The sequence below is a fragment of the Odocoileus virginianus genome, chromosome 24 (genome assembly GCF_023699985.2).
Source record: "Odocoileus virginianus isolate 20LAN1187 ecotype Illinois chromosome 24, Ovbor_1.2, whole genome shotgun sequence".
NCBI classification, from domain to species: Eukaryota; Metazoa; Chordata; class Mammalia; order Artiodactyla; family Cervidae; genus Odocoileus; species Odocoileus virginianus.
The window spans coordinates 41,719,374-41,745,580 of NC_069697.1; the positions used below are offsets into that span (position 1 = coordinate 41,719,374).

The 26,207-nt window shown below is 41.3% G+C and overlaps 1 protein-coding gene across 1 annotated transcript; it reads left to right on the forward strand.

Annotated features, from left to right (window-relative positions):
• Positions 1-11,318: 11,318 nt before the first annotated feature.
• Positions 11,319-16,506, forward strand: IL22 (interleukin 22). Its single transcript, XM_070454878.1, has 5 exons — positions 11,319-11,504; positions 12,448-12,513; positions 12,625-12,768; positions 13,691-13,753; positions 16,080-16,506. The coding sequence occupies exons 1-5, from the start codon at positions 11,319-11,321 to the stop codon at positions 16,185-16,187; spliced, it is 567 nt and encodes a 188-aa protein (XP_070310979.1). The 3' UTR covers positions 16,188-16,506.
• The last annotated feature ends 9,701 nt before the right edge of the window (positions 16,507-26,207 follow it).

Genomic DNA, 26,207 nt, shown 5'->3' on the forward strand with positions numbered 1-26,207 from the left:
TGTAGTCATTCCTTTGAGCTAAAATGTTAAAGACTTATGCAAAAATGCCTATTGGTGTTTAGAATTTCTTAGCTATTAGTGCTTAGGTATGGATCAGTCAGTCATTATTGTCTCAGTTGCTACACTTGCGGCTCAGTGGTAAAGAATTCGCCTGTCCATGCAGGAGAGGCAGGTTCAATCTCTGGTTTGGGAAGATCCCCTGGTGAAGAAAATAGCAATCCACTCCAATATTCTTGCTTGGGAGATCCCATGGACAGAGGAACCCAGTGGGCTACAGTCCAGAGAGTCAGGAAGAGTCAGACACAACTTAGTCACTAAAAAAAAAAAAACAACAGTAACAACACATTGTTTCAAATAATTACCTGGTGCCACAGTGGGTAGTGGAAACAAAGGTCAGAACAATTTTTGATGAGGTTTGGGCCAGGGCATGGCATATTTCTGCTGAGGCTGTGCCTCCGTGGGGGAAACGCTGGAAACCCTGAGCAATCTGGGTCCAACATAAGGCGGGAGAGAGTAGGTCTAATAAAGAAGGTGAGTTGTGGCTGCCTTTGTGGGTTTGTTACCCAGCCAGATTTGTTTGCCTGAGCGCAGCAAGACAAAATCCTGAGGTGCCAGGGTTTGGAGCAAAGGCAGGGTTTATTCCCAAGGCAGTCAAGAGAGGAGATGGGAGAGCAAGCATCAGATCCCCTTCCCTGAAAGTGAGGGGCTCAGGATATTTATGGGATGAGGAATGAAGGTGCAGAGTGGCTTGAGGCATGGGAAGCCTGGGGAAAGGTGATTGGAAAACTGTGCAGTGGTTGTGGTTCTGGGCAGGTGTAATCAAGCTCCAGGCCTCTGCACGTTCAAATGTAGAGGTGCTTAGCACCATCTGAGGGAGGAGTTTTTGGCCCCTCTGAGGTCAAAAGATCATGAGTGGATCCTCACACATGTCCGGTTGGAGAGTCTTGGTCCTAACTAGTCTCAACCAGTTCAGTTCCGACTAGACACAGCTGATTCCATGTTCCTGGAAAACCACTTGGGCAAATACTGTTTAGGCTACAAGACCCTTGGAGGAATTGCAAGTCTTAAAATGAGCTTGAATAGTGAAAGCAGGTGAAATGGATTTGACAAACAATTACCCACAGCTTCAGTTTTTCATCTAGAGTGCCCTCAGGATGGCCTTGTAACTGTGCAGAGTGGAAAAGCTGTGAACCTTTGCAGCTGGGTCACTCTGGGGGCATGTGTGTCTGCACATGGTGGTAAGAACTGGCTAACTTTTGTGATACATGAAGGCAGCATCCTTTTTGAGAAGACTTCTTGGAGTGAAATTCCAGGTCTGATCTTAGCTCAGAGAACGAATCACAGTGAGGCTGGGATCACGTAGGTGCAGACTTTATCCTTCACAAAATAAGGACGGGGGTGGTTTGTTCCTTATCTCCTTTTGATAGCCATGGCACACTTCTATCTCCTTGTTCTCTCTCAATCTCTGCTCCTAATGTAGAGGGAGACTTCCTATTAAAAATTCTCTCTAGGTTCAGTTTGAGTAATCACGTCATTTGTTGGATGTTATGTAGAATAGCCACCACCTCACTTCTTGTTCTTTTCATGTTACTCCAGGCCATCCCTATAAAGTGTTGGAGAATATGTGTGTGTGAGAGAGACAGACAGACTCAGACAGACCACAGTGTTTAATGGAATTAGAGGGAGAAGCAAATAAAAACTGACCTGTCCATGTTCCCTGCTCTGGTGGAATCGACCATGTAGTTGGGGAGACAGAGAAATAGTCAGGCAGTTTAAATTCAGATTCACATGTGCCGTGATAGGAATGAACACAAGGTACTGTGTGACTTAGCGAAAGAGAAAGTGGTATAGATTCATGGATTCCAGGAAACTTTCTTTGCTAACCAAATCTTTGCTTTGCCTGGATCACTAATATCTGAAATCCAATCACTGGAGATGCATTTAGGTTGACACTTCACTCTGAGATAGCTTGGGGAGGGAAAACACCCTTCATTAGCCCCAAAGTTGTCATTGTGTAGCTGCGGGACTTGGAGAAACTTATTTCTCCTTTCTGATCCTCGTATTTCTTCTCTGCAGAATTTGGAATAACATAATTTGAGAGGTTATTATGAAGAGCAAATGAGATAAAACATAGGCAGCAGCTGAAAATTATGGATGATACTAGTTTTATGATTTATGACTTAGTGTGATATAAAAGAGTCTGGGGGAGAGGTTGGAGCTAGAGAGATGATGGTGAATGAAATGGTGTGGAAAGGAAGAGATGAAGGTCCCAAAGCACCCTTGTTTTATTCCACAGTTTTGCTTCAAATCAATTCTAACTGAATATAATAGTTTTGAGAAATGCAAACAATTGACCCCATTATTAATGAGGAAAAGGAAAGAAAGACTAGAATGTGTGACTCAGTTAGTGTCATGCTGTCCACAGATAAACCGCCTCTTTTCCTTCCAACAGAAACTATACTGACATCATCAAAAGTCCTTTCTTTTTTTTCAGACTCAGAATCTGGCAGAGTTTCTGAAAGCCCAACAGGGGCATATTTTCATGGTTGGCTGAGAACAGCCTGCAAATGTCTAAGTGGTTAGCAGAACAAATCAGATTCAGAGACCAAGATGAAGCCAGGTTAAAGAATTTTAATTCAATTCTTAGGGAGCCAGAAAAGAGAGTTTCTGGGTGGGGCTGGACGATTGGGAATGGGGAGAAGAACCCCACAGTGAACTGCAAAGGGTGTTTGTATGAAAGAGAGTTTAAAATGTCATGCCAAAGATCTTCCTCAAGCAGGAACATCTCTTGTCCCATCCTTGATGCTTTTGGATAAAGTCCTGCCTGGAGGTCGAATTTAGCATAAAAAACTCTCCTCTGTGCTTCCCTCTGATGAGAATGTGTGGAGATGAGGACAGTCTACACTGAAGCCGAAGATGTCCATTTTCATTACTCAGTTGCCTCCAGATGTCTGAGAGTCTGATGAGGAGTAGAAGGGTTTTGGTTTTACTCAGTTCACGCTCCTTCTCAGGCTCTGCCGAGAAGTTGTCAAAGCAACTAGAATGTTTGTTTTCTAGTAGTTTTCACTTAGCAGATCTCTGTCTTAGGTGAGAAGGTCAATTCTACGAGGACAAAATCCAGGAGCCAACAATTCCCTTTTACCCCTCTCTCCAAAACATACAAACTCTGTGCCCCCAGCATGCCATTCTTATTCTTTCCCCCCACTGCACCCCATTCCACAGGGGAAGTCATGTTTCATCTCTATTCCAATTAATTACCGACCCCATCACCCCATCCACCTCTGCCCCCGCCCCCCACCCCAGTCATTTCAGCTGGAGTAGACGAGGAGGCGTAATCCCCGAGAATAGAATGGAATCTGTTGGGCTCAGGAAACAACTAAAAGGAGAAAGTTGGTTAGAAGCCTTTGGGCTGCTGAGATATAATCAATGGCAGCAGTCTAGTGATTCCTTCCAAAGCTTTTAAATTTGGCCTTAGTTTCCCTCAGAGTCACCATTTCCTATTCCATTTATCTCTTTCTCCTAGGTGGCTGCAGCTTCTCAGGGACCCCCTCCCCACACATATGAGACCTCTACACCCTGGATAGGCCAAGTGATCACCAGCACTGTGTGGGACTATGCTTCACAGATCACTCGTTCCTAAAACATTTTAAGTAGCTGACATTTTTTTTCTTTATACTTAATTGTCTGAAAGTATTAAATATTTTTTGTCTCAAACTCAAACTAGCATTAACTCTAAATCTTACCCATTGGTGGCTCAAGTATATTTGGATTCTGACCATTGTCTTCATTGTTTGTTTGTTTCGTGTTTTTGAAAATTTTAAAAATTTTATTTATTTGTTTAACATTTAATAATTTTGTTTATTTATTTTTTGGCCATGCCACAGGATATGTGGGATCTTAGTTCCCTGACCAGGGGTAGAACCCACGTCCCCTGCAGTGGAAGCTTGGAGTCCTAACCACTGGCCTGCCAGGGAAGTCCCGTCTTCATTGTTTCTTATGGCACCAGTACCCCAGCTGTTGCTGTCACAGTCTCCTAGCTCATCTCCTTGATGCCAGTTTCTGCCTCTTGGATTCATGCTCCAATAACTCTCAGGCTATCTTTTTAGCTTATTGCTTTATACAAGTCCCTTCCATGCACAACTCTCTGTGCATGCTAAGTCACCTCAGTTGTTTACAACTCTTTGGGATGCCATGGACTGTAGCCTGTCAGGCTCCTCAGTTCATGGGATTCTCCAGGCAAGAATACTGGAGTGGGCTGCTGTGCCCTCCTTTAGGAGATCTTCCCCACCCAGGGATCGGTAATGGCTCTCTATTGCCCACTGTCTCCAGTCCAGACTGTTCTGGCTGGTTTTCAAAGCTGCTGTGACCCTATCTACCCCACCTCACCTTGCCCCCGTTTCTCAACACCATTCCATTCTAATCTAACCAGTCATTTCAGTTCTATCAGCCCCATCTCCAGGGTTTGTTTTCCCTCCCATTTCCTCTTCTTAGGAAATCTTCTTCCATTCTTTAAACTGATCGCAAAACTAATATTAACAATTTTACTCAAATTCAACATCTTGAAGTCTTGAATGAGTTTCCAGTATCAGTTTCTAGTCAGACACCTCTACGTAATGGTTATAATTCCATTATAAGATGTCTTATAACTCTAATGTTAACTTGTAGGTTAATACTACATAGAATATTATTTTTCTCTTTGAGTAGTCACCATCTCCATTATACTCTGAGTGCTCCAAAAGCAAGAAATTCACCTTATTCATCTGTGCACCCCTAGTGTTCATCCAGTGCCTGGGACATAGCACTTGAATTAAAAATGTTATCAGATCAATTGTATTAATAAGCTTCTTGAGGTCGGGGCCATGTCTTAGTCATTTTGCATCCAACAAAGCCCAAGACAGTACTAGGCACATGGCAGATATTCAGCTGTCATTATTACATCGAGTTCTCAAGATAAAGAAGTAGGAATTATCATGCTTGGAGAGAGTAGGTCTGAAAAGAAACTAAATGTAGGATGTGTAGGATGAGCTCTAGAAATCAACAAGTATGGCCTGGGCTTTGTCCATGAGCTAAGAAGAGAAACCTGAGCAGAGAGTGAAAGTCAACCCTTCTTGAGAAGTATAGAACTGAGCAGAAACAGCCCTGGAAATTATTGTCCAAATTAGAGAAAAATGTGGACAAGGTCACTGCTGAAAAGGTGTCACTGATTCTGAGGAATAGTGATATTAAAACTTTCATTACTGTGACATACACGTAGAAAATTATGTTCTAAGCACAGTGCCACAGAGAACCTGCGCTCTTATGGAGCTGGTGTTACGGTGGGCAAATGAATGAGTGAATAAATAAAGCAGATTCCCCCTTTTCTCATCCAGCCCATGGTGCTCTCGCTGCTCCACTTCCTGGTAAGCCTCACTCAGATATTTCCGCTTTGACCATTCAACTGGACGTTTCCACTTGTTTGTTACTTATTGCTAACCCTTCTCTTATTCTAGCCTTTTAAGTATTACAATACTATTTCCATCTGGTTCTTATATATAATTCCCTCCCTACTCATTGAAGGGCCTGTAGGTACTTCTAATTTCTCTAAAGCTGCATTCATGAACTAACATGAGTTCAATTTCAATTCTAGTTCTCTAGTCAGTATTTAGTTACTTCTTATGTTTCCTCTCAAAGGTACTTCCTCCCACTTCAGATAAATCCTAAGGCTGTGACAACCAAATTACTATGTTAACCATTACTGTATTTTTTAAAAGTATTAAGCCTGGGTTCAAGAATCCTGACTTGGTACTGTATTCTAACAGAACAAAACAGATATTTGTTAAAGAGACTGAAATAGATTAGCTTAGTTTGCCTGGTTGTTAAGAATTTGGAAGTAATAACAAAATGGCACTTCTTTAAAAACATATTGCATTTCAGACTTACCACTGACTTAGAGTGAATCTTGTCCACTAACCTAAATTGGTCATGCTTCACCGTATTTATAGCACAAACAGCCTTTGAATTAGGACAGTGACAAAGAAAAGGGAAAAGCGGCATTTCTCAGGACTGACATTTGTGATATTTTAAAACCAAATTACCTCAGAATTGGAACTGTATCTTATCAGTTGTATTTTAACAAGTTCAACTGGGTCAGGAAAACCTGGGAAAGGTCTAGTTTACTTGGCCCACAATTTTCCCATCAGAGACTGAGAAGTTTTGGTAAAACTGCACTAAGATACACAGAATTTTCAATATGAATTTTTAAAACAACATTTTAAAATACAATTGAACCCGGGCAAAAGATTGTAAGAAAAACTGATAATCCTAAAATTGACTACAGAGTTAGGATAAAAGATTCACTGATAATAGGTAATTAGCAATGACTTTGAATATCTGGTGGCATAAGCAAGTATGAATTAGGATTTTTTAATAGTGATTTGCTAGTTAAAATAATGAATGAAAAGAGAGACTGGGATGGACCTACAGATTTAAAAAAATCTATGGTAGTAAAGGACAGACATTAAGAACATAATGCCATATTCTGTGTTTATGCCCTAGAGTAGTGAGAAATTGCATAAACATTGCTTTCTTTTATCGCTTAAGTCAGTTTGAGTACTTGGTATTACTAGAGAGGAAACTGTACTCATTTATATTGTGACACATCCCTGTGGGTATAGTGTTCCCTTTAAGATGAGGTATAGTACAGATTTACAAGGTTTAGTCCTCAGGAAGGAGAGAAAGGTGCCTATGGTTGACAAGTGTCTTTGTGGGCAAAGTGTTAAGAAGGAGGGTGGACATGGTAAGAAGTTGTCCTGGGTGCTGACAGGGTTATCTTCGAGCAGAACTGAAAAGCAGAGAAAGTTCATGTTGAGGAACCCTAGCTAGTCTCTAGCTTGTTCTTTGCTGGATACCTCTAGCTCTCCTCTCTACTGACCTTGAAGAAAACCGCATACTTGTTTTGTTTTTAGGAAATGAGCATCCCATAATCTCTTTCTCCAAGTCAAGTCGGTACTCGTTCACAACCAAGTGAAAGTGATTAATAACAGCTTAATATCTTCTACTGTGATGTAGCTAGGGATTAAAAATATAACCAGACCTCAGGGAGACAATTTGGAAACACTATCAAAGGATATAAAAGAAGATCTTATGTAGAAGAGAGATGGTAAATGTTCTAGAATGAAATGAATTCATATTATAAAGATGCTAATTCTCTCTGAATTAGTCTTTAACTTAAACCATATTCTGAAGTTTCTGCAGCACTTTTCCAGGAACTTGACAAATCTATTATAAAATTTATGTAAAAATATATGCCGAAAGTTCATGAATGGCTAAGCCAGCCTTGAAAAAGTAGAGAAAAGAGGGTAGATGTCTAGATATAAAGACTCAGTAATAAAAAATATGGACCTGGCTCAAGAACAAAAACAGAAAACCAAATAAATCAATAGGAAAACAGCAGAGAGCTCAAAGATAGCTGTTTATTAATGAGAAATTCACATATGATAAAGGACTCACTGTTTTAGTAACTGTGTTGGGAAAACTGTCTCATTAAGTGGAAAAAATAAGACCAATTCCCTACTTTCCATCCAATACAAAAGGCATTAAAAACCTGATTGTGAAAAGCAAAATTATAGGGTAAATACAAGAAAAGACAGAGAAATATCTCTGTGACCTAAGGAGGAAGGGAGACTTTTTACACAAAACCTTGGCAAGTACAAATCATACAACGAAAAAAAGAAATTTAAGATGACATCCAAATCACATTTTCTGTTCAACAAAAGAGAAGTACAAAAAGTTAACAGGCAGGACACAAACTGGGAGAAGAGTTTGTTATGCTTACAACCCAAAAGAAAATAATACATAAAATACATAGGGTACACTCACAAATCATCACTAACAATAACAATGAAAGACCAAAGCCCATTAAAAAAATGGGCAATTAAAAAAAAAACAACAAAAACCATTTTCCTAATTAAAAAAAAAAAAAAACCATTTTCCTAATTAAAAAAAAAAGGGCAATTGATGTAAACAATCGATTTATAAAAAAGGACCCTAGTGGATGCAAACATATGAAAAATGCTAATTTTAACAATGAGATGCCATTTTAAACCTCTAAAACCTGAATGATGTCAAGTGTGTGTGTGGATCTTAGAAAACAAAAATATTACTTCACTGATGTGAGAGAGTAAATCAATACTGACTCTGCTGTGTCTAGTTAATGAAGTTATATCTATGGCCCCGTAGACCTGGGTAACTGTTTCAAAAATACTCTCCAAAATTACCATTAAAATGACTTGGATGAGATGAGCTTGCTTAGTGCTGTGATGTCTGGACAGCAGTGAGGCAGAGGTGGTTTACAAGTAATAAGTGATGAAACGTGGGAGCCAATAATAAAACGTGGAGACACAGGATAGAATGTCATGTTAGGAATAGGACCTACACACAGCAACAAGGTAGATTGCAAGAACACTGCGAGTGAAAGATTAAGAGAGAGGACCATTTCTATAAAATAAAAATTGTACAGTTTACAGGGATGAATATGTATTTACAAATGTATGCCAAATACATGAGAGCAGGTGTTTATAGTAGGCTGAGAGGTGGTGGTGGGTGATGGGTGCAGAGGGAAGGAGAACAATGAGGGTAGGGGCTCACACACCACACACACAAACACACACACAGAAGGAACCTCATATGGGACAACGCCCGTCTATGTTGTCCTGAGGAGTATGATGAATACAAAGCTTCTTACCTGAGCTACCTAAAGTCCTGCTTCTAGAGAGATGTGTACTTCAGAGGAACAGACTGTGGATTTCCAAGTATCGGCCAACGAGCCGGGAACGAGTGTAATCATGCAGTCCGTGGATATTCATCCTGCATCACCTGCCGTGTGTCTGGCATTGTTCTAGGTGCTGGGATGGTGTTTGAAAGAGACACGAAGGCTGCCTCTGGCTGGAGACTCTGGTTAGCCCGTCCTGGCAGCTTGTTGTATGTAGCTAAGGTCACCCACGGGTACAGTCTATCTGTCTGGGGCCAGGGAGCATGATGCTGTGGTTGCCCTTCATCCAGTGTGGCTTCTGGGAGAGACTTGAACATTCACAAAGAAATAACTTTAAAGAAGACACGTTAATAATCTGGAATTATTTAGCACACATATGTCTCTATGAATAGTTATTTTCATAGAAGCAGTTTTATGATGTATCTACTATCTCTCCTGATAGCACATACTTGTGAGACTCTTGTATGATGGTTTGGAAATCCACATACAGCCCTGGAGCAGACTTTCCCCTTAGTAGGCCTTGTCAAGCTCACTAAAATCTAAGATCTTGGCTCCATTAACACTATCTTACTAAAGGTTGCTCATCAGGGTCACATAATGAACAATAGATGTATTGCTGCTACTAAATTGGTTTGCAATTTTCTGGCATTCTATTTTTGTTTTACAACTATTTATTCCTTATACAGGAACAATAATGAAGCTGGCAAGTAGTACTGGGTCAAACCCCAACATAAGAAGGCAATTCCCAAATTACCTCCATGCGGGTTCCCAAAGACACTTAGTAAATTATTTAATCTATTTATCTATTCATTCAATATGCTCTTACCAAGTCCTTCCTATGTGTATAGCACTGTTCTAAGTCCTGGAGATACAAAGATGAAAGAGAGAGATAGACTTTTCTCTCAAAAGCATATAATTCAATAATGTAAGAACTTATTTTCTGGTGGGCACAAAATTAAGTATGTTTGTAAGGTTCCCAGGCAAACCAACAGAAGCCTAATTTAATCCATTATATAGTTTATATAGAGAGCTTAACTATGCATAGAGTTAAGAACTTAACTCTTAACTCTAATGCTAATATAATTATATAGCATTTTGGACAAAAATGGTCATATCTTATTAGTAGGAAATTGGAAAAGAAGAGTTTTCTCGTTTGGCATTGATGAATCAGCTCAAGCAAACTTGTGCAGTGGGTATGGTTTTTATGTACTCTCCCTGACCTTCCTTTTTAATTACCTTCCCAAATGTTCAGCGTCCTAATGCTGTCTTAACTCTTCACCGCGGCTCCTTGCCCAAGGCCTGTGCAATCTCACAAAATGCTCAAATTTCCACAATTATTCACATGCCTTCTTTGATGCTCCTGATCCAAGCTTGTTGCGAAAAGAAAAATCTGATCAAACTAATTTGCACGAATTTACATTCCTTCCCTTAGTAACAGATCAGTGCCCTTGTTCCCTGATCCCACCTCCTTGGGAAGGTTTCAGTTTTAGGTATTATTCAGAGTTCAATGTATTTTAATAAAAACCACCTGTAATCATTAAATTGCCAGATTCTCTTCTTTAGACTTTCATGTATACAATAAAAAGTGTTATAAGGTCTTTGGAAATATTTTTGGGGAACTTGTATGTTGTTTAGAATGAGGGCAGGTAAAATTAACTACTTGACTGTATTCTTAAAATACTTGCATGTTAAGAAAAATACTGATCAGATTGTTCTGCATTACTATTTTCAAGTTTAAATTGATATTGATTATAATTTAATGAAAACTTTAAGATATATTTACATCTACTGTAATCATTTAGCCACTTAAAAAATGCCATAGAATGGCAGAGGAAAATTCTGTTAGCCAATACTGCTACTTTTAAAATTTAAGTCTTCTTCAGCATTCAGCATAGTTTTTAAAAAAGGACATAAAATTCTTTTTGAAAAATGGAATTGTCTCCAAGCTGTCATTACTGCTTATTTTAAAGTAAAGGATATAGGTCCTTTTTGTTTGATCACCTCTAAGGAGATAAGAATCTATGAAGCTGCTAGGAAAGTAAGTGAGTCCGTGACCAAAATGCTTACTCACTACAGGAGATCAGAAAATTTTTAAACTAAACCTGGAATCTACAAAGACAAAACAGTCATTTTCTTTGAAAAGTATGTAGGGCTTAGAAACTTTCTGGGATTTGTCTGTCAAAGCACCCCCCGGGCCTAATAGTGACGTTGTAGGGAAATGCTGGCGTATCAAGGTGGGAAGGCTTGGAGGTGGTGCTTGTGGGCTCCTATGGTGGTTAGGTAGTTCTCAGAAGACCGCACTGGAAATTAGATAATTGCTGATGTCATAGCAATTTTCACACAGACAATTTGGTGTCCTGGGGGCTATAAAAGCAGCAGCTTCTACTTTCCCATCACAAGCAGAAGCCTCCAGACAGGTAAGTCCTCCCCCGAACTTGGTAGGATTGGCTTGCTGGGTCTGTTGCTTTTGGATACTTAATTTGTTCCTGGATGTTGATTTTGTTTCTCGTCCTCTTGATACCAGGTTCTCCTTCCCTAGTCACCTGTGCTCAGGTTTGCTTTGTCCACGATGGCTGCCCTGCAGAAATCCGTGAGCTCTCCCCTCGTGGCCACGCTGGCCGCCGGCTGCCTCCTCATCCTGGTGCTGGGCGCCCAGGGAGCAGTGGCTGTGCCCATCACGTCGCATTGCAGGCTCAACGAGTCCGACTTCCAGGAGCCCTACATCATCAACTACACCTTCACTCTGGCCCAGGAGGTACTCATCTCAGCCTTTCTCTTTGCATCTTACCTACTTGGAACCTGAAGAGTTCTTAAAATGTCTTCAGAGACCATCTCAGATCTTTAATAGATGAACATTTCTCTCTACTGATATACCTGCCATCATTTTCTATGTCTTTTAAGACTTTTTGGAGATCAAGCTTCACCTCGAGACCTTCCATTTTGCCCTTTAGGATATGTACATTCAGTTTTACCCCCAAAAGAGCCATGTAGTAACCCATCTGACTGTTTATGGTTCCCTTTACTCCTCGAAGCATTCTTTTATTTTTTGAAGAGAAAGAAATTGACATGTTTTGAGCACTTACTATGTTATGAGCTCTATTCTAGGAGCTTTAAATCCATTCTTTTTTTTTTTTTTTTTACTGAAGTATAATTCATTGACAGTATTATTTAAGTTCCAGGTATACAGCATAGGGATCCACAATTTTTAAAGATTATTCTCCATCTATAGTTATTATAAAATATTGGCTATATTACCTATGCTGTACATTATACTTTTCTATCTTATTTTTTAACTTACTTTGAAGTATAGTTGGTTTACTGGGTCATGTTAGTTTCCAGTGTATAGCACACTGATTCAGGTCTATATATATATGTGTATATACAATGTATGTTTATTCTTTTATATATTCTTTCCTCTTATTGGTTATTGTAAAATATTGAGTATAGTTCCCTGTATTATATAGTAACTTCTTGTTAGCTCTCTATTTTACACATTGTAGTGTGTATATGTTAATCCCAAACTTCTAATTTATCCCTCCCCTCAGCCTCTGAGCATCATTTTAAACCCATGCACTAAAGAACCCTTTCTTCAGCCTTCACAGTGCTGCTCTGGGAAGAGGGGCCAGAATACAGTTCTACTTACAGACATTTCTTCTAGCTTTTTGATGTCCAGGCACTTACTGTTTCTTCTCTTCCAGGCTAGTTTGGCAGATAACATCACAGATGTTCGTCTCATTGGGAAAAAACTGTTCCAGGGAATCAATGTAAGCCATAGGCATGATGCCACTTGTGGTTACTTGGCGTGACGGTGAGGATGGGCTGGGTCTTGCGGATGTCGCCTCATCTGAGCCCTGCTGTTTCACTTTCACCAGCAGGTGACAAAACGCTGCTATCTGCTGAAGCAGGTACTGAACTTCACTCTTGAAGAGGTGCTGCTCCCCCAGTCCGATAAATTCCAGCCCTATATGAAAGAGGTGGTGCCTTTCTTCTTCAAGCTCAGCAAAAAGCTAAGCCAATGCGTAAGTTCTTCTCCAGCCTGAGTCCGATCCTCCCGGGTGCCTGCCTTTCCTCTTTCTTCTGTGTGGAACTCTCTTCCTTCCCACCCCAGTGCTCCTTCCGTGCTGGTAGAGGTGCCTCCGTCACACCATTACAGAAATCATTTGGCGTCACAGCCTGTTTGTTTCTGCGTTAATTGAGCCCCATTTTTAGTTGATCGTGATGGGTAGGGTCTGAAAGACCACAAGAGGCTCATTTGTCCCTGGGAAAAAGCAAGTCAGACTATGTGAGATGAGAAAGGTGTTGGGAGCTGTAAGGAAAAATACCTATTGATGCAAATGGGTTCACTGAATATAAGTTGACGGAGGGAGGGGATGGGAAAGAGAGAAAGGGAGAGACAAGAAGATTTAATATTCGGCAGTGGGTGGGTTGGATGAAGACTGCTGCCCTTTTGATAATGGAAGTGACAAAATCAGAGGTGGGTGAGCTTGATGCCTCTGAATATTGAAAACTAAGAAAAATATTTTAGTGGAGTGGGCTGAGCAAAGGGGGCCTAGTATTTATTGAGGAGGGCCCTATTCACATGAGATGTTTCATGTAGGTTTCTTGTTCTGAGCCCGTGTTTTTGATGAGGTGCCGTTATGGTTTTATTCTTGACAGGATTTGCATAAACCACTCCACTCTTTCCACAAACTTCAACCTCAGTAGGGTTTCCCAAAGGTGAAGCGAGGACCCCGTGTAAGGGAAATGACTGGATTTTGGTGTCCCAGGGAATTGAAGAGGTCAGAAAATCTAGGTCACTACTGATATCTAGGTCGTTGTGGGCAAAATTGCTAAGAACTTTAATTCCAGGTGAATTGTAACATACTTCGGTTAGGAAGGCTGAGTTTCAAAAAGCTTCAGTACAACAATGTTAAACTTGTTACTCTCATTTCCATTTTGTAGCATGAGTATGACAGCCAGCACATCCAGAGAAATGTACAGAATCTGAAGAACACAGTGAAAAAGGTACTACTAACAACTGTTAGTGCTAAATCATTTGATGGAAGAGACAAATACTGTTTTTCTTCCCTTTCTTTTCTTTTTTCTCCCATGTCATGATTTTTTACTGGACTCTCCTGCCATTGGGTTGATTATTTAGGTGCACATACATATAGATGTTTATAAGTCAGTTTCCAAATTTTGCAAATTCTAGAACTGGCTGGGAACTTAAGTCATCTAATCTTGTCACCCATGTGCTAGGGATGGCCAGTGTCAGAGTCAGAATAGACTGCAGGACCTCTGAATCCCATCCAGGTTAGAAGTGCTCGATATTCCACTTAGTCTCATTAGTTCTTCGGGAAATTTAAGATACCTACTGATTCATTTAGTCTGAAGAAGCATTTGTTCAAAACCAGAAAACTGAGGAAAACTTATTTGAAATAATTTTGAAGTCATTCACATGATGATGTAAAACTTGGAGAAATATACCTAGAACAGCCGTAACAAAAAAGCTGGACTTGCACATAGGATGAGTTTCTGGAATGGTTGGTACTTATATTTAAGTATTAAAATACCCAGCAGCTATTGGTTTTAATTTAAAAGTGAGAGTGAATGACCCCCCAGTTTCTTTTACACAGTTTCAAATAGAATGGAAATGTTAATATTAGTAATGGGTTCATTGCAGGGAAATGAACGTCCACACTGGAAGCCCTCTTTCTTCCTCTTTCCTTGTCTCTTCCTTCCCTCGACAATGCCCTAGAGAGCGTCTATCTGATTTGGGTTAGTGTATATTTTGACAGAGAATGATACGGTCAGGTGGCCTATTTGGGGAAAAAGAACAACAGGGGAAGGCTGAACTCAGCTGACTAATCCAGAAGCCAGAGCTACCATGAGCAGCAGCAAAAGTGATGGTTTGGCAAGCAGATAGAATTAAACCTCAGAAACAAGAAGGCTCTGGTTGATGGAATTTTCAGTAACAAGCGTAACCTCAATTCCCCCTTTTTTCCATCTTGATTTTTTTTTTAATAAAAAGTATCTCTTCCTGAATGTGATTTAATGAACATTGTCAATACCTTCCTTTGATAACTGAAGGATTTGTTGTTTTTTATTGTGAAGATAAATTCTCTTGTCATAGAATGATTAGCTAGACACAGAGGGCTGAATATTAGCAGGCCATAGCCAAGAAGTACTTTGCCTTTCGGGTGTGAAAAATTCCTCATATGAGCTTACTTTGTTGTCTTTAGAAAAGTGGAGTGTGGGAGAGAAAAAGCTGATGTGGGGAAACAGATTTTAAAGCTCTTAAGCCATTTTGAGGGAATTGACTTTCACATTAGCAATCAGCTGCAATGTGGATGAGTAGTTAAGCTTTTTTTTTCTTTTTTAACCCTGTAGTTCCAGAAAGCATAGTGAGAGAGGAATATTAATCAGAGAAATCTCAGCATGCATAAACATTGGTCAGCACTGTGAAATGGGAGGTCATCTTGGGGGGATAGTAATCCCCTGTCACTGAAGAAAAGCAGAAAGCAGGCAGTAGCAGAACAGAGAACAGACCGTAGAATTCTTTATCATCTTGAGAGTCTTTGAGATATTAAAAAAATATCTCTTATCATTGTGTCAAAGGAAGTATCGAAAGGTGGAAAGATGGAAGGAAGCAGGAAGAGAAAGCTCAAAATCTAGAGGACAGTGATGACTTAGGGTTGCTGTTTCCTTTGAAATAATCTTGAGCACATTTAATTAGACAAGTTTCAGAGGAGGGGACTTAGACTTGTGGTCCCTCTCCCATGGGGTTTAAAAGACTATTTTGCCTACTACTTGGAAGGAGGAGGAAAGAAAGGGTGTTAGACTCTGTATCTGCCCTTTCACTGTTAAAGCAACTAGATAGGAGGCATTTGATATTTCCCCACAAAAGTGAAAACTTGTTTTCCCCCACCTTGGTCAAGAAAGTGGAAACAGAAAAAGTCCACATGTTTTGGTAAATGTGGTAGTTTTGATTCAAGACTATTGGAGTTGAGTGGTTATACTAACTGGTTGGTCACAGATAGTCGTGGGGCTCAGAGGCAGGGCAAGGAGTGATGAGTGGTGCTTGGGTCTCCCAGATCCCAGCACAGCCTCTACCTGCTTGCTCTGGGTCAGCAGTGATTTAACACGTCAACCAGCTGAGACTGATGCCCATATGTGCCCTCTCAGATCAGGTCATATACTTTTGGAAAAGGGTATTATCACTAATCTTTTCTAAGAGGCTAAAACTTGGTTTCTGTTCCAACAACCTCACCATCTCATCTCTCTCTAATTTGTTTCTCTTTAGAAAACATGGTATAAATGCTGAAATACTTGTGTGTTCTTATTTTCACAGCTTGGAGAGAGTGGAGAGATTAAAGTCATTGGAGAACTGAACTTGCTATTTATAGCTCTGCGACGTGAATGTGCTCAAGTAGAACAAGGCTGGAAAATGGATTACTAACCTTTCTCACCTGTTAAACAATAAGATCCCCTGAGGTTTTCTTTTATCAAAAGGAAAAGGGGAAGCCAAACTCCATAGTCCTGTGTAAATTCTAAAAAAACCCTGGCTTAGCTTCAAAATGAGAACGATGTCACTTGTATCCATAAGATCAGAAGCTAGACCTTCCAAGCATATTAATAACTTTTTATTGTAGTCAGTGTTTTATACACAGAAATTTAACTATTTCCCCACAAAGAAGATTACGTTCTATCTCTTTAGAAAAAGACCCTAAATAACTTTATTTCCATAATCAATACTTTATATTTATGAATTAATTTATTGTTATAAGTACATGTCTTATTATTTATGTCACTTTACTAATATGGGTTTATTTATGGGAGCATTATAAGATATTCCTACTTAATCATAAGGTTAATAGTAATATTTATGATAATAATTATGGAGCTATGTTTAATTGGTCTCAATAAACACATCGATATCCTAAATCTTGTGGCTTTGTGACTTTTTTCCCCTCTACTGTTTTCACCACCATCATCACCATCATCATCATGTAATCATTCCTATTTGCTAAATGGGCCCAGAAGCTGTATAAATGATTTTATTCCTGACTCTAAGCAAATGAGGTGCTATTAGTATTATCCCCTTTTACTGCTGAGAAAGCCAAATCAGAAACATGTTTAAAATATTGTGTTACTATGAGTAGTTGAAACTTTTCAAGCTAGTTCTATCTGACTTCTAGGGGATCTTCTGTATTACCTATATAGATTTATTGTGTTGATTCAGCATGTGATTCTGAAAGTAAAAAGGTAAGAAATTTAAAAGAATTCATCTGCATCATTAGCAGTTTGTGGATAAAAGAAAAGAATGATGCTGGAGGAGAAATACATATTGCCTGTGGTGATATAGATGAACTCTTTGTGGCTCAGAGGATAAAGCGTCTGCCGGCAATGCGGGAGACCCGGGTTCCATCCCTGGGTTGGGAAGATCCCCTGGAGAAGGAAATGGCAACCCACTCCAGTATTTTTGCCTGGAGAATCCCATGGACAGAGGAGCCTGGCGGGCTACAGTCCACGGGGTCGCAAAGAGTCGGACACGACTGAGCGACTTCACTTCTGAGCCTCTTAGGCAGGGCATCCTCCAGTTTGCCTGTGAGTCAGGAAGGAAAGGGGAAGCTGATTGAGTTTGGGGAGTCTCATCTGCTAGTGGAGTTTAGCCCTGGTAGAGAAGTCTTGTGCGTGGAAGATGAAACACACATGAGGGCAAAAGCTGGACGTCATCAAGATTTGTGCAGCAGTACAGAGAAGAGAGTAGAGATGAAGTTGGACTAGTTCTGTCTAGAAGAATGGAGAAACACCACCAGCACTGAAGCTTGTATAGGTCCTTCCACAGAAGGTGAAAGTCGGTGGTCAGCAGTCTCAAATGCGTTCTTCTCCAAAAAGCCAGGAGCTATTCTACAGGGCACTCACCAGTTGTTTGCCAAGCTCCTGAAAGATGGGGTCAAGACTGGTGATGATTAAGATATAGAGGGCAAAGAAGTGGTTACCTGTGGGGAGAAGGGCAATGTTCAGAGGAATAAGACGTACAAACCATTAGGTATGAAATAAGCTACAGGGATATATTGTACAGCATGGGAAACACAGTGAATATTTTACAACTATGAATGAAGTATAACCTTTAGAAACCATGAATCACTATATCATATACCTGTAGCTTATATAATGTTGTACAGCCACTATACTTCACTTGAAAAAAAGACTGATGGTGATTGTGAACATATATGTAAATTGCACATTCACTTGTGGATAAAGAAGAGTTAATGCTTTTGGTATTGGCTCCAAATGCTGAAAGGTACCGAAGCTAAGCTTCCAGGATGATGGGATGAGAATTATTTATGGGTTAAGCTGAGTTTTAGGACTCTTTTCTCTCTTCTTCCAGATAAGTCTCAGGGGGATTCCCTGGTGGCTCAGATTGTAGAACCTCTGTCTGCAATGCGGGAGACCTGGGTTTGATCCCTGGGTTGGGAAGATCCCCTGGAGAAGGAAACAGCAGCCCACTCCAGTACTCTTGCCTGGAAAATCCCATGGACAGAGGAGCCTGGTAAGCTACAGTCCATGGGGTCGCAAAGAGTCAGACATGACAGAGAGACTTCACTAATGACTTGAGAAAAATTTGCACTTGTTTTTGACCAATCTTCTAGAAATCGAGCCATCCGTGGAAGAATACCTTTAAGATTGGATTCACAGATACTTCCATCCTATGACAAGGAGTCTGAAATGAAGAGATTTAAAAATTTTGAATGCCAATGGATATAAGCAATAAGGTGCCAGGATCCTGTCCAAGTCTGGAGGGCAGTTCTGGAAATGTGACAGTGACATGAGATAGTCCAGATTCCTCATGGGGAATCTTGACATAATCACTGGCAGTTGCTGTAGCAACTCTTTTATTTTTTTGGCATCAGTGGCAGTGGCTAGCATTTGGCTGGTACTATTGGCATGGCTCGTTCTTGGCACTGGCAGAAGCCTTGGGTGTCTACTTCCCCAGCAGCAGATGGCAGCATTCAGGTATTTAAGAAAACTAATCTGTGAGCTTGTATGAGACACAAGCTCCCTGAGACCCTAACCAGCATTTAGGATTGAGGAGATGCCCTTGAGGGTTTCAGGTGTGGGAAGACTTGATGTGACTCATGACTGTTGGGTGGAGAATAGTTCTAGGAGGGGTAAGAATAGAAGCAAGGCCAGTGCAATCACTGGAGGGGCACCCAAGGCTGGTGCTGTGGTTAGGGTGGAGAGGGAGGTGAGAGGGCGTTCAGGATGGGAGGTACACATGTATACTTGTGGCCAATTCATGCTGATGTATGGCAGAAACCATCACACTGTTGTCAAGTAGTTATCCTCCAATTAAAATAAATAAATAATTTTTTTTTAAAAGGAAAATGGTGATTGAACTGAACTAGATGAGGTTAGAGCCAGAGTGTGACTGTGTGTGAGTGCGATTCAGCGACTTGGTGGCCTGGGACATAAGAGCTATGTATGGGTCAGATTCACAAACAGGAAAAGTGAGCCTTTAGTTTCTTTCCTGTTCCTTCATTTACACTAGAATATTTAGTAGCATGCAGTGCTTCATATAGGAATGATGATAAAGACAGTGATTTTTGTACTGAAAGGACGTTAAGATTTCAAGATTTGAGTGCAGACACTTAAATCAAATGAGGAGAATGCAGTGATACCAAGGTTGAAAGCCAGGGTCCTATTGTCCCCGAGGCAGCCCCCAGCATAGTGACTTTATCTTTAAAATCTACTTCAAGGAATGCTTATTGTTGTTGACAAAACAGCTAGACAAGTCTGGAATGTTGTTGTGCATCACGCTAAGTCGAGTCTGATGCTTTGTGACCCCATGGACTGTAGCCTGCCAGGCTCCTCTCTCCATGGGATTCTCCACTGGAGTGGGTTGCCATTTCCTTCTCCAGGGATCTTCTTGACCCAGGAATTGAACCTGAGTCTCCTGTGTCTCCTGCATTGCAGGCGAGTTCTTTACTCTCTGAGCCATCGGGAAAGCCCAGACGAGGCTGGGATGACTGATCCTAATTGCCAAGAGGAAACTCTATTACTGCTACACCCTGCGGGCAAGGTAGACTGTAACTGGGCCAAAGAGGTTCACTTGATTGTCTTGCCAACTTGCCCAACAGTCTGGTCAATAAAAAACTGCCTCAACCCCAAAGAGACAGGATCCTCAAGACCTCCATTTCTGTAGGAATGAGGTTTAGTCCCTTTATCAGGTGAAGGACCGCATGCAATGAAGGGGCAGGCAGACGGTAAAGGGAATGGGTAGTGGAAGAAGGAATTCATGATTGTTAAAGTCCTGTGAACAGCTATAAATGCAGGAATTATAGTAGAAATGGTTTCTGTTAATTCATTCTTTGTCATCTTTCCTCCTCCTCCCTCCTCTCTTACGTGAAGAGTACTAAAGAGGGCTGAAATTTCACTTTTCAGGTGGGACTGTGCCCACACCGCCATCCTCCATATGGTGGTGGTGGTGAGATTCTGAGTATTTCCTGGGCTGGAGGCAAGCATTTCTCACCTGAACAAAGACAAGAGCGGGAGCTGAAGAAATGAGGAATGGGTTGAGCTACTTTGGCCCTCCAGATCCATCATCTGTTCTTCCCCGCTCTGCTTTGTCTCCAGAGGAATTGACATACATGAATTGCTCCCTGTATATGCTGACTTTCTGGATTTTGATTGCATTTGGCAAGTGAAATAAGTTAGGAAGGAGACTGAAAGAAGATAATACAGCTAAAATACATATTCCTCTGGAACCCTCCAGCCAAGTTGCCTTGCAGGTTGGTTGTCTACTTCTACCCAAAACCTCAGCTCATGCAGACAGCTCTCGTCCATATAATTCTCCTTCCTAGATCTGGAAATCGCTCTCAATCCTGGTCCTTAATGGGCTTCCAGCTATTGTTAGCTTTGGGGCAGCATACTACTTCTTTACAGGGTTCCTTAAACTCTCTCTACACCTTAAAAAAGTCAATCCCTTATTAAACTCTTTTTCAAACACAATATTGTAAATTGACTGTACATCAACAAAAATTTTTTTTAAACATAAATTATTTCAACCGCTATGGAAAACATATGGAAGTTTCTTAAAAAAGCTTAAAATTACCATATGATCCAGCAATCCTACTCCTGGACATTTACTTGGAAGAGATGAAAACTCTAATTTGAAAAGATGCATGCACCCTAATGTTCGTAGCAACACTATTTATAATAGCCAAGACATGGAAACATCCCAAGTGCCCATCAACAGATGATTTGCTTAAGAAGCTGCAGTATATATATATATATATATATATATATATATATATGCATATATGGAATTCTATATATGCATATATATATATGCAATGGAATATTACTCAGCCACAAAAAAGAATGAAACATTGCCATTTGCAGGAACATGAATGGACCTAGAGGTTATCATACTAAATTATATAAGTCAGGAAGAGGAAGGGAAAATATATGATATCACTTATATGTGAAATCTAAAAAACAGTACAAAGGAACCCAAACACAAAACAGAAACAGCTCAAAAGACATAGAAAACAAAACTTATGGTTACCAAGGGGAAAGGGAAGGAGAAGAGGAACAAACGAAGCATGGGATTAATGATACACACGACAATATATAGAATAGAGAAGCAACAAGGATTTACTGTCTAACTTGTAATAACCTATAATGGAAAATAATATGAAATATCTATATCTATCTCGTGTGTGTGTATGTGTGTGCTCAGTCATGTCCAACTCTTTGTGACCCCCATGGACTGTAACCCACCATGCTCCCCGTCCATGGAATTTTTCAGGCAAGAATGGGTTGCCACTTCCTGCTCCAGGAGATCTTCCCAACCCAGGGATGGAACCTGCATCTCTTGTGTCTTCTGCATTGGTAGGCAGATTCTTGACCACTGCATCACCTAGGAAGTTCATATCAATCTATGTCTATATATCTATATCTATCTGTCTATCTATCAACTGAATTACTTTGCTGTATACTTGAAACTAATACAATATTGTAAATCAATTATATGTCAATTAAAAGAACAACTCCTTTCCATTACCCAGCTTGAGTATGTTTTCCACTGGGATTCTGACCTATATATCTTTGTTCTCTCTTCTGTTCTCCTCCCAGCTCCCGCCCAGTAGCAGGATGGAGTCTACTAGTTTAGATATCATTTTTTTTTTTTTTTTTTTTAACAATAAAGGGCTTCCCTGGTGACTCAGCTGGTAAAGAATCTGCCTGCAATGTGGGAGACCTGGGTTCGATCCCTGGGTTGGGAAGATCCCCTGGAGAAGGGAAAGGCTACCCACTCCAGTGTTCTGGCCTGGAGAATTCCATGGACTGTATAGTTCATGGGGTCACAAAGAGTGGGACATGACTGAGAGACTTTCACTTTCATTTCATGGACAATAAATAAAGCCAGTTTCTGGCACATCTAAGTTGCGGAAATGTATGACTCTACAATGAAGCAAAATAGAAAGCAGTGGTTTCTAAAATAAAAATACTTTTTAATTAAAAAAAAAAACCCTATTTCCACAATAGATTTCTCCATGGGAAAGAGAGGCATTTGGGTCAACACGCAGCATTACCTGAAGTACCTAAAAGGCTTTCTTCTCCCTTTTGGTCCAGGAGAACTCTTACTCCTTTCTGCTGAGCCCCCCCTTCTCCCTGCTGGCACATGTGAACCCCCTTCTCCCTTCCACACCTGGCACATGTGAACCCCGTCGAAGTCAGTATTGCGCCCACTAGAGGACGGGAGAGCTATTACACCCAAAGCATCCTGACTCCTCTCCCCTTTGTGTTTTGGTTGCTTCTCCTTTGTGCGACCCTTCCTTCAACTCTTTTCTTGTTACAGCTGCCAAGGATGTTCAGCAAGAATGCCTGTCTGAGTCACAGTGCTTCCCTTATTTCAGTGGGGTTTAAATGTCTGGCTCATTCTCTGATTCATTCCTTCAAAATGACGTATATGTACACACACACATATTCATGCTAAGTTGCTTCAGTCATGTCTGACTCTGTGTGACCCTATGGGCTGTAGCCTGCCAGGCTCCTCTGTCCATGGGATTCTCCAGGCAAGAACACTGGAGTGGGTTGCCATGCCTTCCTCCAAGGGATCTTTCCGACCCAGGGATCAAACCCATACTGGCAGGCATGTTCTTTACCACTCGCGCCACCTGGGAAGCACATAGTCAGACACAATTTAGGGACTAAACTATAGCAATGTTCCAGGCACTATTTCAGATGGTGAGCGAAACAAACAGATGGTGAGTGAAAGGAGACAGAGTGCTCAGAGGAAGATCTGAGGTCCCCAGTGTGGCTGGAATACAGATTGTGAGGGCAGACGCGCGAGGTACCTGGGCTGAGCCAGTTCCTCACTACAATCTACGCTCTGTGAGGGTTAGCATTTTGGTTCGTTTTGCTTATCATCTGGAATATCGCCTGTTGTTGTGTAGACCCTAAGTCATGTCCGACTCTTTGCGACCCCATAGATGATAGCCTGCCAGGCTCCTCCATCTATGGGATTTCCCGGGCAAAAATACTTCAGTGGGTTGCCTTCCTTCTCTAGGGTATCTTCCCAACCCAGGGATCGAACCCGCATCTCCTACATTGGCAGACAGATTCTTTACCACGGAGCCACCTGGGAAGCTAATATGTATATAAATTAATACTGCCTATCTTATGGATAAGATCTGCTATGATCAGTAGAATAATATATATATATATGTATACGTATACATATATATATACATACATATACATATATATATATATGGCATTTTGAAGGAATTAACAAATACATTGATTCAGACAGAATCCCTGGAAGGCACTAGAATCAAAAACAAATTTGTGGGAATAAGAGACCTCTCATTAGCTGGTTCCTGCTAATGAGAACACCCAGGCTGGTAAAACCAAAACACAGATGCATTTAACTGCAGTAAAGTGAACAGCTGGTGTGTAGGAGAGAAAGACACAGAACGAAAAGCAGTAGCTAGCATCCCCCAGCACAGAGCTGCATGAGAGGTTCGCATCAAGTCTAGATGCTCAGCTGATCGGATCCTCCTACGTGTCTGGTTTGGGTGCAGAGGACAGACAGGAAACAATATCGAAGGCGGAAGGGGAGCCCACTGTGGCCTCTGCAGATCTTATAGGTAAAGGAGAAGATAAAGAGCTGCTTGTGGCTGCCCAACATAGCTTAGAAGTGGGTCGAGCTGCCGAGGCAGAGTTCGTTATGTTTAGGTCAGCACCCAAATTTCTTTCTCCTTCCTCCTTAGAGCCCTGACTGTCTTTCGGTCTTCTCTCACCTCACTGAGTGTTCCGTGATGATGATGGGAGTGTAATCAGTAATCCAACAGTATTTATTGCATTCATACTATAGGCTAGTCGATATTTATTAACAGAGTCAGAGTAACTGCAATGACCAAGCAGGAAAAACTTCCCTGCCGTGATAGAACTTAGATTTTAGCAAAAGGAGATAAATAGTAAACAAAATATATAAGTGAAAGGCATGTTAGATAATGATGAGAGATTTGGAAAAAATAAAACAGAAAAAGGAGACAGAGAAGCTGAGGGCAGGGTCCCCTAATTCTCCTTGGGGTATTGTATTAGTGTGCAAGGGCTACCATAACACTGTAGTACACAGGCTGAGTGGCAGTTCTGGAGATGAAGTCTGACCTCAAGAGGTCAGCAGGATCGGTTCCCTCTGAGGCCTCCCTCCTTGGCTTACAGACGGCCACCTTCTCTCTGTGTCCTTACATGGTCTTTCCTCTGTCTGTGTGTGTGCATGCTAAGCCGCTTCAGTCGAGTCTGACTCTGTGTGACCCTATGAACTACAGCCTGTGACGCTCCTCTGTCCCACTAGCGCCACCCGGGAAGCCCTCGTCCACGTATCATTGTTGTGTTAGTCGCTCAGTCATGTCCGACTCGGTGAAGGCAATGGCAGCCCACTCCAGTCCTCTTGCCTGGAAAATCCCATGGATGGAAGAGCCTGGTAGGCTGCAGTCCATGGGGTCGAGAAGAGTCGGACATGACTGAGCGACTTCAATTTAACTTTTCACTTTTCACTTTTCACTTTTCACTTTCCTGCATTGGAGAAGGAAATGGCACCCCACTCTGGTGTTCTTGCCTGGAGAATCCCAGGGACGGGGGAGCCTGGTGGACTGCCGTCTATGGGGTCGCACAGAGTCGGACAGACTGAAGCGACTCAGCAGCAGCAGCTGCAGCACGTCCTACTCTTTGTAATTCCATGGACTGTAGCCCTCCTCTGTCCATGGCATTCTCCAGGCAAGAACACTGGAGTGGGTTGCCATTTCCTTCTCCAGGGGATCTTCCTGACCCAGGGATCGAACCTGGGTCTCCTGCATTGCAGGCAGATTCTTTACCGTCTGAGCCGCCAGGGAAGAATCCTCTATGCATGTCTGTATTCTAATCTCTTTTTATGAGGGCATGAGTTGCATTGAACTAGGGTCTGCCCAGACAGGTATTTAACTTGACTATTTCTTTTTAAAAAACTTTTTTATTTTGTATTGGGTTATAGCCAATTAAGCAACAATGTTGTGATAGTTTCAGGTGAACAAAGGGACTCAGCAATGCATATACATGTATCCATTTTCCCCCAACCCCCCTCCCATATAGGCTGCCACATAACATTACCTCTTTAAAGGCCGTACCTCCAAATACAGCCATATTCTGGGGTGTTGGGGGTTAGGACTTCAACATGTGAATTTCGGAGGGACAAAGTTTAGCCCCAATGGATATCCTAGGAAAGACCAGCAGGGAAGGTGGTATTTCAACAAAGACTGGAAAGACTTAGCAGAGCTGGCCATATAGATATCTAGGGGGGAAAGCATTTCAGGCAGAGGGAATAGCCAGTGCAAAGACTCTGAGATACAGGCATTTTGGTGAGTTTGAATGGAAGTATCATGACTAAAGAGGTGTGGGGGGTGGTGGGGAAATAGGAGGAAAAGAAGCCCAGGGGAAAAAGAGAATAGCAAATCAGGCCCTTAGGCCATTGAAAGGATTTGACGTTTACTCGGAATGTGAGAGGAAGTCCTTAGGGGAGCAATCAGGCTGCTAGTGGCCTGCAAGTTGAAGTTCAAGTGCATTGCTTAGTCTGAGTGGAATCTATGAGGCACTTATGCTGCCTGCCCCAGAACCTCGGGGATGAGGAGATGGACAAACGATAAACACATTTGGATGGAAAGGATACATCTATTTCTAGGACTCTCACTGTTGCAATTTCTAAACTCTGTCTCAACTCTTGTGGTTATTAATGTCAACGTTCTTTCTGATGCACTTAGAAAATGAGTTAGAAAGGCTATTTTTTAAGCCACGTGCTTTGATAAAACTTTGGAGGAGGCTTGGATTGGGGCATGTGCATGTCCTTTTTGTCTCTTTTCTTCTTCTGGGCTATTGGTGAGGGGGACAGTGGCAGAGGTGTATTTGTCTCATTCCATTTGCGGTGGGTTAT